Here is a 13533-nt window from a genome sequence, read left to right on the forward strand (position 1 = left end):
GGGTGGTCTGTGAGGGAATTGGGGAGGTAGTTTGTGAGGGAGCTGCTGGGAGAGGCTGGCTGTGAGGTAGTTGTGGGGGGGGCTTAGGGGTTTTTACCCCTTGGATCGCTGTTTGTGAGGGAGGGCAGGCAGGGGGTGTTTTTGAGGGGTCGGGGGGCTCTTAGAGGGACTGAGGGTAATTGGGGGGCTGTTTGTGAGGAGGCACTGGGGGTATCTATGGAGACTGGGGAGTTGTGAGGCTATTTGGGGTCTGTGGGGTCGGCGGGGGGGAGTGTAGGTGAGGTCCTGGGAACATATGGGAGGTTTGGAGGGGCTAGAGCACAGGGGTAGAGCCTGGGGGCTGTCAGGGGGTATCTGGGGAGCTGCTGAGAAGAGCTGTTTGTCAGGGGGACCTGAGGGCACTGAAGGCAGTTTGGGGGTGCTGGGGGTGTTTGGAGGGTGTTGGAGTGGGAGTCATGGGGATACTGGGGGGAAATGGGGGGCTGTTCCTGAGGGAAGGCCTGGGGGCACCTGAAGGGCTGTTTGTGAGGAAGGCTCTTAGCAAGGAGAGAGGTGTGGAGGGTTTGGGGGTTCCTGAGAGGTTTGGGAGCGTCTGGGGACACAAATGGGAGATCTGATGGTGCCTTGAAGGAAGGAGGTGGGTTTTGGGGCACAGTGTAGGTGGGGAAGAATGAAATTAGGGATGAGATGGGGCAGGCACTGGAGTAATGTGGGAACTCTGGGGCAAAGCAGGTGAGTGTGGGAGAGCCTGAGAGAGCTATGATGGGAGGAGAGCAGGGCTGGAGGCACCGGGAGCTGCTGGAGGGCAGAGCTGTGAGTAAGTGAGGCAGGATTTTGTGTTCCTGCCCTGGGAGCCCAGGCCACTCTGTGACCCTGCTCTGGCACAAACAAGCCCCGGTCATGGATCTCAGTTCACTCCTGGCTCACCTGTGACACATCCCTGCCACCCTTCCTTGTCCATCATGACTAAAGGCAGGAAGCTTTTGGGAGTGGAGGGCAGCAGGAGCTGTGGGATTTGGGGAACGGGAGCGTGGGAGCAGCACTGCACCTCACTGAACACCTGTGTCCTTGCAGGAGTGCCGGATTGCTCACCCCATTGTTAAATGCACTTACTGCAGGACTGAATTCCAGCAGGAAAGGTAAATGCCTGCTGAGCTGGGCAGATCCATGTTTCCTGTGGAGCAGACACACCTGGGTGACTGTAGTGCTTCCACACCTCTGCTGACTGAGCCGTAATTGCTGCCATGGGATACCTGGGGGACCTTTGCCCGCCTTCAAAGGTCTGCTGGGCGAGTCCCAGTGTCTGCAGTGCCCTTGGGTCACACCTTTTGCTTGGGTTTTATTTTTGGTCAGTGCTCAGATGCATCTTCCAGTGAAAGCTCTGGGTGCATCTGCCCACGAGTTTTCCTCTTACCTGATTTCTGGTACCCAGAACTTCCTTCCTGTCGTGTTTCCCTCAGCTGGGCTTTTGCCTTTTTGCATTTTGACAAGTCAGAGGGAGGACTGGTAAACCCAGAGCCAAGTGGGGTGTTCCTTCCTGTGTTTGCTTGACAAATACACTTCTGTCCTCACCTGCCTTAACCTCATCCTCCAGGATGGTGCTGAATCACTCCTGCTCCCAATTAGTCAGTGATCAAATCCTGTGTTCATAAGGACAAAAAAACCTGGTGTCATCTGGGGATGCCTTAATTAAAAGACACCTCTTAGTGATGCCACTTTTTGGCAACTTTTGCTCAGCCAGATGGGGTTAGGAAGAGCACTTTGATATCTGAGTCCCAGAGATGGAGCAGAGGGGAGGCTGGGATCACACCCAGGGATCCTGAGATTCCCAACCACAGAGGTTTCATTTTCTGTCAGGAAGTGTCAATGGAATGACCCGCCCTTTGTTTTTTTTAACAGCAAAACCAACACAATATGCAAGAAGTGTGCTCAGAACGTGAAGCTCTACGGCACAGTAAGTGATTCATGAGCCTCTCTTCCTTTCATCTCTCTTGTCTTTATCCTGCTGAAATCCCAGAGCAGTTTATGGACTGGCTCTGCTGTAAGAGCATGACTGATCAATACCACAGGTCACTCAAGCGTGAAGCTTTGACTTTTTCTCTTCTTTTAGTGCCGAAAAAGAGCAGCTTTGCATCATTCAAGGCCAGGAAATGATCTGTTCGATACCCAGCAGAAACAGCAGTGTGCTTACAGACTGAGACTGCTGCAGGAAGCAGTGATAAATCTTTATTTCCTGCCTGTCTGAAGTCTGAAATAGAGATTTGGATTGGTTCTGTTTGGGTGTTAGACATTTTTCTAAAGATTTCACAGCACTTGGGTGCCATGGATAGGTACACCCAGCTGGAGGCCAGGGGTCCAAATGGAGTTATGTCTCTTGGATCAGCGTCATATGAGGAAAGAAAAATTAGAAATTATGGGGAGGAGGGGAAGGAGCAATGTATTAATCAGTTGTTCTTGCTTCTTGAAGCCAAAGCCCTGCCAGTACTGCAACATCATAGCAGCATTTATTGGAAACAAGTGCCAGCGTTGCACCAACTCGGAGAAGAAGTATGGCCCCCCTCACTCGTGTGAACAGTGCAAGCAGCAGTGTGCCTTCGACAGGAAGGACGACAGGAAGAAGGTCAGTATTGCTGGAAAAGGAGGCTGGAAAGGTGAAAGGTGAAAGAGGATCATCACAGTGATCCTCTGCCCACCTCCTTCACAGCTTCTCCAGCATTCCTGATCAGACAAGGGGGAATGGCTTCACCTTGGCGGAGGGCAGGGTTAGATGGGATATTGGGAAGAAATTGTTCCCTGTGAGGGTGGGGAGGCCCTGGCACAGGTTGTCCAGAGAAGCTGTGGCTGCCCCATCCCTGGGAGTGTCCAAGGCCAGGTTGGCCAGGGCTTGGAGCAACCTGGGATGGTAGAAGGTGTCCCTGCCCTTGGCAGGGGGTGGGACTGCATGACCTTTAAGGTCCCTTCCACCCCAAACCATTCCATGGTTCCAAAAGGGGTTGTCCCTTGGTTATGGAGTGTTTCTGGGGAGTTGAGCTTTGCTGTGCTTTAGAGCTGTTTCATTTTTAAGCCCCTTCTGCTCCTCTGCCAGACCTACTGAGAAAGATCTCTTAGATTTGTCCCAAGGGGTGGCAGAGGAGCAGAGGCCTCTGAGTGAGAAGCGAGGTGCTGCTCGGGGAGAGGGATGGGGAATGATATTTGGAAGGAGCTGGAAGTGTTTTACCTCCACCAGGAAACCTGTTCCATGGCTTCTGCACAGCCTTGGCTTAAACACCCCAAGTGCTCTGTAGGAGGTGTGTATTCCCAATGTTTGTATTCCCAAGGCCTGCAGACTGTAAACATCTCCTCATTTAGGAGGTTGCTCTGATAATCCCTGTCCTGCTGAGCCTCCTCTTGCTGGTTTGGTGTCCATCCAGGGGATCCTCTTTGAGTCCCTGCTTGTTCATATGTGATCTTAAGCCTGAAGGTGCTTCTTGCCTTTTCTCTATTTGCTTTATGAGCAGGGAAAAAAAAGGCCCAAACTCCTTTCTCCCTCCCTTTCCAGGTGGATGGGAAGCTGCTGTGCTGGTTGTGCACGTTGTCCTACAAACGGGTCCTGCAGAAGACCAAAGAGCAGTGCAAACACCTGAGCAGCTCTTCCCGGGCCAGCCTGCAGGAGAAGGAGCAGTTCAGCAGGCTCAGCAGTGGCAGCCACTACAACAGGTAACCTTGGGGAAGGCTTTGGGCACTGTCTAAGTGCAGGAGGACCTGGCTAAGCCAGGCTTTGATTGTGTTTAAACCCCGCTGTGCTGCAGACTTGTGCTTCCGAGTGATCTGACTTGCTGAACTTGTACACAATGGAAGTTGCATTTGTAGAATGTAATGATTAAAATGCAGATTTTTCAGCAGGAGTTCTTCACCCACGTGCTGCTCTGCCTGACTCATTGTTTTCTGTTTATTTTTAGTCTCCAGCGACTCTTCAAGGAATGAATTTTTTATCGCTCTTTCTTGCGCCGGGAAATATTGTTTTAATGGGATCAAAGTGGGTGGGAATATTTATCTGCCTCTCTCTGTCTTAGACTGAAAGTCATTCAGGTTCTGACATACAATTTCCTCCTTTTTTTCTAGCCAGAAAACCTTATCCACCTCTTCCATTCAGAACGAAATCCCAAAGAAGAAAGCCAAGTTTGACGCCATATCTGCCAATGGTGACAGGTGAGCTTGTTACATGGGGAAATTGTGGGTGGGTGGGTTTGTTTGCTGAGTTTATCTAAGGCAGAGTTGTGTGTGAACAGCAGGAAGCTCTTATGCCAGAGCAGGGATCTCGGGCTTTGGGCCCTCGAGGGGCTGCACTAGAACCTGGCAGGCCAGTGTTGCCCGGCATTTAGACACAGGTTTGAAGAGGAAACCAGTACTGAGCACCTGCAGGGTTTGTGCTCCTGCAGGGAGACCCTCGGAGGACAGGAGAGGATCCAGACCCACCTCCCATGTCCCCTCCTGCCTTTGGGGGAGGGACGAGCAACCAAACAGCTTTGCTTGAAAGGTTGTGGACTCCTCATCCCTGCAAGTGTCCAAGGCCAGGCTGGACGGGGCTTGGAGCAACCTGGGCTAGTGGAAGGTGTCCCTGCCCATGGCAGGGGGGTGGAATGAAGTGAGCTTTAAGGTCCCTTGCAACCCAAACCATTCCATGATTCTGTGAGAGCATCCAACCCCATTCTGCTGCCACACTCAGTGCTGGGTCACGTTGTCACCAGCTGCCTGTGCAGCAGGATGGGGGTCACTAGCAGAAACAGGAGATTAAGGTGGATTTGTGTGTTTGTGGTCTTGTACATGCATATTTTCATTCCTGCCTTTCCTCTCTGATTCTCAGCGTTCCTTCCTCTCCTGAGATGCTTTGCCCCCTTATCCAGAGGGCCCCGTCCACGTTGGCGCAGTGGGCTGCTTCCCAGCAGGCTCTCGGGGCCCACCATTGTCCTGTTGCTCAAGGCACTGACATCCTGAAGTGAGATGACCTGTTGTTTTCTCCCCTCCCTCCCTGGGAACTGCCTCACACATGGGAACTCTCCCTCTCCATGGATCTCTTTCTAAACAGCAGGGATTTGGGAGCGTGGACCAGAGCCTAGTTAGTGCCAAAGGGTCTGGTAAAGCCCCTGGTAATTCATCATCACCTGCCTTGAATGTCTCTGAGATCACAGATCAAATCTCTCCTGTAGATGCTGTTGACACCTAGTCAGTGTTGATGTCTGAAATGCTCCCATGGGAAATGCCTCATCCCTGGAAGTGTCCAAGGCCAGGTGGGATGGGGCTTGGAGCAACCTGCACTAGTGGAAGGTGTCCCTGCCCATGGCAGGGGGGTGGAACAAGATCTTCTTTAAAGTCCCTTCCAACCCAAACCATTCCACGATTCTATAAAATAGAGCTCCAGAGATTTTGTAGGGCAGTGGCTCCCACAGAGTGGTCTACAAGACCATTTACCACCTGAGCAGTGTTGTAACTAAAAAGTTGAAAAAATTTAAGGATTAAATATAGCTTGGGAGCCGTGGCTGAGCACAGAGGGGTCAGAATTCATCTCCCTTCAGCGCTGCTGGAGCCAAAGGAGAGGCTGGACACAGGTTGCTGGTAGAACTGGGGCAGCCCTTCAGTCCTGCTGCAGCTTTCCCTCTAGAGAGGCTGTAGGACAGCACCAAGTGTTTTTATCTCCCCATTAAATCCTGGGCTGAGATCTCATAACTCCCTGTAACAGCCCTGCTGGCTTAAAAACACCCAAACCCTGAAATGTCCTGTGCTCTGGGGTTGCTCAAGCCATTCCTTTAGAAAACAGGAGCATGGATTGGAGCAATCAAGTGCCTCCTTCCTGCTCTCGTGTCAGATATTGTCAGTCTGGCTCCTGCCAAGGCTGTGGGCCTTGCTACAGACTTTTTTTTTTTTTTGATGAATCCCAGTAACAAACTGAGTGTAAATTTAGCAACTAAAGAGCTCCAGCAACGTGCTGCAGAAAAGGCAAGAGCTGCAGCTGCCTTAAATAGACACATGTGTCTTGAGTGGAATAATAATGGGGGTTCATTGAATGGGGTTTTGGAGTTCCTGAGGTTGTTTTTTTTTTTTTTTTGTGAGGATGAACCCCTAAAACCCTCCCCATTTACAGCATTTTCTGTAAGATTGTCCTCCCCAGAGTCAGCCTGGAGTTTGGGGCAGAGCCTGGGCGTGGGGTTGGGGTCTGCAGCAGCACAGTCAGGAGTGGGGTGACACAACCAGCACCTCCTCCCTGCTGAGAGGTGCAGTGAGGTGCAGCCCCACCTTCCTGTGCAGTGTCTCCTGGCTCCAGCCAAACCTCTGGTGCAGCCTCACCTGGGCAAAATTTGGGCGTGTTTGAGCTCAGTTGACTTTGGCAACACCTCCAACAAGGTCCAGTTTATCTGAAATCCTCCTTTTTGGATACTATAGGAATTCCTTTACCGTGTCTTACAGAATTCTGTCTGCATGTGTTTGCTTACATATTTTGGGTGGCTCTTGCTCCCAATGGCTGTGACTGTGGGGACAGGGCGATTCCCAACAGTCATTTAAAGGGTGGTGTTGAATGGTTTGTCCTTGGGGGAGCTCTGGGAGGAGCAAATAGCTCTGGCCCTGCTGCAGGGGGGGTGGTTTTCCCTCACAGTGCTCTCAGCACATCTTGCAGCAGATTTGTCCTTACTAATCCTTGCTAATCCTGCCCCTCAGTCCTGCTCTGGCTTCACCTCCAGCCTCTGGAGCTCTTCTGGTCCTCATTTGGGCAGTTTTGATGTCCCCATCCTCTCTTGTTTTTGCACTGCAGGCTCTGCAGAGGGAACAGGCTGTGGCCCCTTCTCCTCTCACTGCAAACAACGTGCTAAATTGGGCTTTTAACACCAGGCAGCGACAGCTGGGGGAGGGCAGCGGTGCCTGACGGTGCTCAGCAGCAAAGTTGCCTTGTAAAAGGGTCCTCATTTTGCATAGAAAAGGTTCTCATTTGCATAGAAGAGTCCTGGCTTTAAAAAGATTAAAGCTGTGGGACTTGGGCTGAACTGCACCAGCTTTTGGGGTGTGTGGGGGGGAGTGCGGGTCCAGATGCTGGTCCTTTGGCCTGGATGGAGTTTTGCATGTGAGAGATGTTTTTCTTGGAATCCCAGAATGGTTTGAGTTGGAAGGAACATTAAAGCCCATCTAATTCCACCCCCCTGCCATGGGCAGGGACCTCTTCCACTAGCCCAGGTTGCTCCAGCCTGGCCTTGGACACTTCCAGGGATGGGGAGAATTTCTTCTCAATATCCAATCTAACCCTGCCCTCTGGCAGTGGGAAGCCATTCCCTGTGTCCTGTCCTTCCATCCCTTGTCCCCAGTCCCTCTCCAGCTCTCCTGGAGCCCCTTTAGGCACTGGAAGGGGCTCCAAGGCCTCCCTGGAGCCTTTTCTTCTCCAGCTCTCCCAGCCTGGCTCCAGGGCAGTGGGGCTCCAGCCCTTGGAGCATCTCTGTGGCCTCTGAACTCGCTCCAGCAGCTCCAGGTCCTCCTGGTGGTGGGGGCCCAGGGCTGGCTGCTGTATTCTAGGTGGTTTTTGTCTGAGGTGAAACCTGGATGCTGGTTCCATGCCTGATCTGTGCCTCTTCACGCCAGCCTGACTTGAATAGCAAAATCCTTAAGCTTGGCATTTGCTTTGCCTAATTTCAGCCATTTAACAGGTGTGGAGTTTAAGGCAGTCAATTTGGTTTCTGTTCCAGTCAGTAGAGAGGCAGGTGCCTTTGGAACAGCTCCATTTTTGTCCTCTGTCTGCACTGAAAACAACGGGAGCTCATCAATTCCCCTTTAATTAGCAACGTGCATTTTGGGCTGTTTGAACAGGGGGAGCACATGCCCCCTGACCTATCCCAAGGGGCAGGGATGCCGAGTTTATTTGTAGAGGATATGGCTCTTTTTTTTTTTTTTTTTTGGTTGTTTTAGTTCTTGATCTGTTTTTTAAAGGAATGAAGTGACTTGCATTTGGCAGTTTTCCTTCCAGTTTTGCAGTCTCAGGCTGCTCCCTTAAAGACAGAGGAACCTTTCATTTGTCAGCCTTTAAAAAATATAAAAGAAGAGGGAATCAAAAAAAAAAAAAAAAGCTGCTTTTTTAATTAGCACCTTGACATATTTGAGGGGGCATTTTGCAGCAACTGGACAGGAAAATACCTGCCTGATATTTATTTATACTTTATCCCTCCCCCAGCAGGGGATCCCTGATAACTCCAAGCCCTCGTTCCCAGCTGGTGGGTGCTCTGTGGAAGGTTGGTGTCCCTCCTGTCCCTTCTCCCCACTGGGTGGCAGGGCTGGCTCTCACCTTCCCTGCTCCACGATGTGCTGGGCAGCAGGAGCTGCCAAGCAGGGATTTTTTCCTGCTGGAGCTGCTCAGGGAAATGGGAGCATCTCCCAGCACTCTTTATCCCCCCAGGGCACGGCAGGAGGGAAGCGTGCCTGGGCAAAGGAATGGTGTGTCAAGGGATTGTTTTTAGCCAGAGGGAATGGTGAGGAAGCCTTTTTTTCTCCGTGGAGGCTGGGGTTTTTTTGATTTCTCTCTCTCCTCCCCAGCATATTTGCACTGAGTGGGAAATTAAAGCTGCTGTTGGTAACGTGCTTGCACACAGGAAGGTGATGGAGCTCCCACCATCATCCTGCACAGCCTGCACTTGGGAAAACTACTCGGGAACAGTTTTAAAATGGATCCAGCGTGCCCAGAGTGCTGCCACATCTCGGTGTGGGCTCTGCTGTCAGCATGTTTTAGCCATGCCAGGCTCCTCCACCGCGGGCTGTCTCCTGCAGCCCCTCAGTCCCGAGTTTTCCTTTGCCAGGCTTTCTTTCCCAGCGCCTCAGGGCCATCCTCTGACTCTCAGATCTGGGAAGCTGCCTCTGCTTAGTTCCCCTCTGTAGATCCCCAGCACAGTGGGGGAAGGAGCCTTTCTCCTGCCACATCCTCGCTAACGAGTCCAGTCAAAGCAGGCTGTGCTTTTAATTAGGAAATGGATCATTTCCAGGCACTGGAGGAGACCCCATGTGAGGTGAGCAGTGGGTACTCTCTGCCTTGGTGGGGAACTGAAAGCTCAGAGGTGGAAACATCCTTGAGAGAGGCAGAATTTTGGGTTCAGACCGTGCCTGCCACACCCTGCTGCAGCTCCCAGCTTTAGAGCTCAGTGATGACCTACTCTGGAGGCTTTTAAAAAAAAAAAAGAGTCAGGCTCCAGGTGACCCTGGCGATTTATCTTTATTTATCTGATAACAGCCAGACCTGAAGTCCATCTTCTAGGTTAGGCTTTGTTGTCTTATTGCTGCTCAGTTTTTATACAGCAATTTCAGGTGTGTGTGGCTGGGAGTGCACTGCCCTCTTAGCACCAGGAGATAAAAAACAGCCTTAGGGGTGGAACAGAGGGCAGGGAAAAATCGGGTGAGCTCCCTGGGCCTCTGGCTGCAGCTTGTGGTATCTTATGATCCAGAATATTCCTGCAGCACAGGACTGTGTGTGGCTGCCCCGGGTCACTGGGTGTCTCGTAGGGAGGTTTGTGATTTACCAGTCCAGATAAGTTCCCAGCTGGTTGCTTATGATTAGAGACTTGGTGGTGTACAGGTGATGTGCTCAGCTGTTTCTCTGTCTTCCCAGAGAGTTTTTCCTGCTCTGAGATAATGAAGCTTCTCCCTAAATTGCTTTACCGTGGCAGAACCAAAATACAAAGTCCAGCATGTTTTTTACCCCTTTTCCCGGCTGAGGACAGTGCTGACTTCAATTTAGCTGTTCCCTTTGCTCTGTTTGTTGAACTTGGGTGTTATTTGTTTCTCTTTCATGTCCCCTCCCTGTCAGAGTGTTTGTTTACATTCAGTGGGAAGTTCTGCGGTGCATCCAAGGACTGCCTGTGAGCAAAGGAGTTCCAGAGGGATCATAAAAGTTTCAGTATTTCTCTGATTGCTGTCTTCAGCTCTTTGGTTTGAAAAAGGATCCTGAAGGATCCTGAAACGATTCCCATCCGAATGCATCCGTGGGAGTTTCCCCTGACTCAGTGGAAATGAGGGTTGTGCTGAGAGCCTCTCCCTGTTCTTTGCTGCAGCTTTTCTCCAGACCTCGCCCTGGACTCCCCTGGCACCGACCACTTTGTCATCATTGCCCAGCTGAAGGAGGAAGTGGCTACTTTAAAAAAGATGCTGCACCAGAAGGATCAGATGATTCTGGAGAAGGAGAAGAAGGTACAGCCCTTGGCTTGCTTCCCCCCCAGCAGGCTGGAATGTTCTCACAGATCACACTCCAAGACACAGCCTGGCTTTTTATCTTGGAGTGAGCAAGAGCATGTCTGGCTGTTTGCAGGCTGTCTCCTGTCCAAAGCCAAGAGGCTCTCTGGACCCACCCAGGAGATCTCATTTCATAAAGGGTCACTTCCTGACCACTCTCTTGGAGACCTCTGTGTGTGGGCAAGACTGGGAGTGAACATGCTGCTCCTTGCAGTCCCTGTGCTGCTCAGGGACACGGTTCTGGTGTGGCTGCACTCCCCCAGCACGTCTCTGACCTCAGCCAGTGTCACACACCTTCTGCAGAGGTGTTTTCCGTGGCAGGGAGCGTCTGGGGGGAGGGAATTCATTGCCTCTTCCAGCTCCTTTGCTCCTTCCTGGTTTCTCCCCAGATCACGGAGCTGAAAGCCGACCTGCAGTACCAGGAATCACAGATGAGGGCAAAGATGAACCAGATGGAGAAGACACACAAGGAGGTCATGGAGCAGTTACAGGTGACACACTCTTGGGTCAATTTGCTGGGCTGTGCTTTATCTGGGAGTGACTGAGGACACTCCTGATCACAACACCCCGTGAGCTCCTGCACACACGGCTCTGTTAATCCTTCTCATCCCTATCCTACAGCCTCTGCATTCCAACCTCCATTCACACTTACTGTGTTGTAAAGTGCTGTGTTGTGTCCCTTGTGGACTAGACTGAAACCATCAGACTCATTTTACCTATTGCCAAAATCAGGTTTGAACTCGTTTTTCCAGCCTGCAGAACCTTTGTGAGCTCCCTGCACCTCTAAATCGCCTCCTTGTGATTGGTGTGACCAGTGAGGAGGGAGAACAAAGGAACAATTGGCAGTTCCTTTAGCCCTGTATCTCTCTAGTCCAAATAAAGAAGTCCCTGAGCTGGAGGGAACAGGGAGAGCAGGATTTTTGCCAGGGCCGTGGAGACAGGGCGATTATCAGCATGAATAGCCCGAGCCATCGAAGGGATCAGGTCAAAGGGGGAGAAATCAGACAGAGAAATGAACTTTGCACCCTTTAATTACTCTGGGTATATAAAGATCTAAAGCCCCAGCGATGAGAGGTGGGAGGGGATGAGACAAAAGGCTTCTGTTGCCTCTGAGGAAAGAGCCCCTCCTCCATCCAACATTCCCAGGGAAGTATCCCAGTGCAGGGCAGGTTTTGGAGCCTCCAGCTGCTGTCAGAGTGCTGGTGCCTGTGATATCCCCTTGACCATGCTCATCCTTCTGCCTGGCTGAAGGCTGGAACATCTGTGTGTGGTTGTGGAGAGGGCTGGCTGTGTTTCCTGCTCCCTGTGAGGGAGGAGAAGGAAGCATCAGCTCCAGGAGCAGTTGTGTCCCAGCCACCTGCCTCTCCTGGGGATTTCCATGTTGGGCTCAGCTCTGGCTGGGACTGCCCTGATCTCTGGTGTCCAAGTGTTTTCTGCTGGTATTGGCTGGGCCTCTGGAAGTTTCACTGATTCCAGAATAAAAGCTCAAATCCTCTCAGAGTGTACTGTAGGTGCCTTGAATTGTTCATATGGATCCTTTTCTGACCAGGCTTTCAGGTTTTAATATTTTATCTTTGTCCCTTCTCGGGGGGGCTGGGATGGGAGAGCCCCTTCTAGGTGGTCAGAGGTGAGCTCAACATCTGCCTCCTTTTCCACCTCTGTGCAGGATGCCAGCAGCTCCTGCCCAGGCAATTCTGGGAACCCAAGAGCTGCTGCTGATCCATACCCTTAAACACCCCTTTTCCCTGTTCCCAGGCCAAGAACAGAGAACTCCTGAAGCAAGCGGCTGCCCTGTCGAAAGGCAAAAAGCCGGAGAAGTCGGGAGCAATAACCTCCCCTTAAAGCCAACCCCCCAGTCTGGGAGCTTTCCCCAGCATTAGCCAAGGAGTCTGGGAGACCCGCTGGATCCCTGGAAGCCAAAACCTCCGTGTTGTCACTGTCCCACTGCCGTGGACTCCATGGGAATTCCTGATGTGTGTTGCCTTCCGACAGCATGCCTCGAGCGTGGCCGGTTTCCATCCACAGGGAGAGGTCCCAGGCCTTCCTAAATCCCCCCCTGAAGTACTGTTTTCTGGGAGAAATCTTTCCCTAGCCAGTTGCTACCACTGCCAGCCCTTTCCATGAGCAAACAGGAACCTGCTGCATTAGGGGCTCCTTGCTGGTTCCCAGCCTGCTGCTGCGAGGGAATTGCTGTGGCCAGTTGTTCCGCGGATAAAGCGGGAGCTGGGTGTGGTGGGAGCCAGATTCTTTTTTCCCCTTGAACTGTTCCCTCTTCAAAAGGGAGCCGAGAACTCACCAGCCCAACAGATGTTCCTTGGGAGGTTGTGCCACTGCTGACAAACGGTTGATCCAGTTTTTTTGAAGATGCTTCCAAAATGGGGGCTGTGTATTTATCTTGGAAGATTTTTTTTTTTGTGTGTGTATGTTTTGTTTTGGATACTTTTTTTTTTTTTCCTTCTTTTCTCTGTCAACTCGACAGACCAAACTGCCTGGTTTTGTGTTTCCTTGTTTTTCTGATGAGAGCTTTTGGGTTGGGAGCCAGAGTGGAACGACACAGCCCCAAACCCATCCCAAATTCCCCCCACCAGCGCCCTGGTTACGTGGTGACCTTTGGGGCTCCGATGACTTCTGCAGCGTGGTGTGATCCCTCTTCTCCCCCCTTCTCCCCCTTCCAGGTGCAGGGGCCAGCTTGGCTCCAGGAAAGCATTTACTCAGGCAGCCACCTGAGCCAGGGAGTGTTTTTTTTTTGAGGGGGGGGCTCTCCAGGGATTTTTCTCACTGCTGATTCCAAACCAGCAGGATCAAAGGGCTATGAGAGTTCCCTGTACCAGGGATGTGCTTCCCTGTGAAAACAGCACAGCCACCACTGACCCTTCCAGCCAGGCCAGCCGGGCTGGGGCCCCCCAGGCACCTCTTTTGGTGGAAAAAAGGCACTTGGAGGGGAAGCTCCAGGCTGGCAGGAGCTCCTTGGCATCCCGAAATCCGGGCAGGGGGTGGAGAACCATCTCAGGGCTTGGAGACCCCCGAGCAGGGAGTGAAGGCAGGTAAGAGAACTCATCCTTTTGCTGCAGGGCGGCCGCTCCGGCAGGGCTTTGATGAAGCTTTTAAATAGAGCTCGTGATTATTATTTTTTTTTCACCCTCTTGTGGGTTTTTTTTGGTTTTTTTTGTATTTGTTACTAAAGTTGATTTTACTCAAAAGGCACTTTTTTTGGGATGATGTTGGCTTCTGGCACGGAAGGAGCACGTTTTCATTGGACACTGCCATGTAGTTTTTTTTTTCTTTTTGGTTTTTTTTTTCTTTTTG

The 13533-nt window shown here is 51.6% G+C and overlaps 1 protein-coding gene across 1 annotated transcript; it reads left to right on the forward strand.

The window, feature by feature from the left end:
* Positions 1-455: 455 nt before the first annotated feature.
* On the forward strand, positions 456-13526 carry FAM76A (family with sequence similarity 76 member A). Its single transcript, XM_017831004.1, has 10 exons — positions 456-524; positions 1075-1139; positions 1900-1954; positions 2468-2620; positions 3539-3696; positions 4102-4188; positions 4844-4975; positions 10050-10185; positions 10617-10718; positions 11983-13526. The coding sequence occupies exons 1-10, from the start codon at positions 456-458 to the stop codon at positions 12067-12069; spliced, it is 1044 nt and encodes a 347-aa protein (XP_017686493.1). The 3' UTR covers positions 12070-13526.
* Positions 13527-13533: the final 7 nt, after the last annotated feature.

Source organism: Lepidothrix coronata, unplaced genomic scaffold, assembly GCF_001604755.1.
Source record: "Lepidothrix coronata isolate B3197 unplaced genomic scaffold, Lepidothrix_coronata-1.0 Scaffold187, whole genome shotgun sequence".
NCBI lineage: Eukaryota > Metazoa > Chordata > Aves > Passeriformes > Pipridae > Lepidothrix > Lepidothrix coronata.

Coding starts and splice junctions, on each gene's coding strand:
- FAM76A (XM_017831004.1), top strand. CDS start 456: ATGGGGATACTGGGGGGAAATGGGGGGCTGTTCCTGAGGGAAGGCCTG. Junction 525..1,074: donor GGGCACCTGAAGGGCTGTTT/GTGAGGAAGGCT, acceptor GTGTCCTTGCAG/GAGTGCCGGATTGCTCACCC. Junction 2,621..3,538: donor GGAAGGACGACAGGAAGAAG/GTCAGTATTGCT, acceptor CTCCCTTTCCAG/GTGGATGGGAAGCTGCTGTG.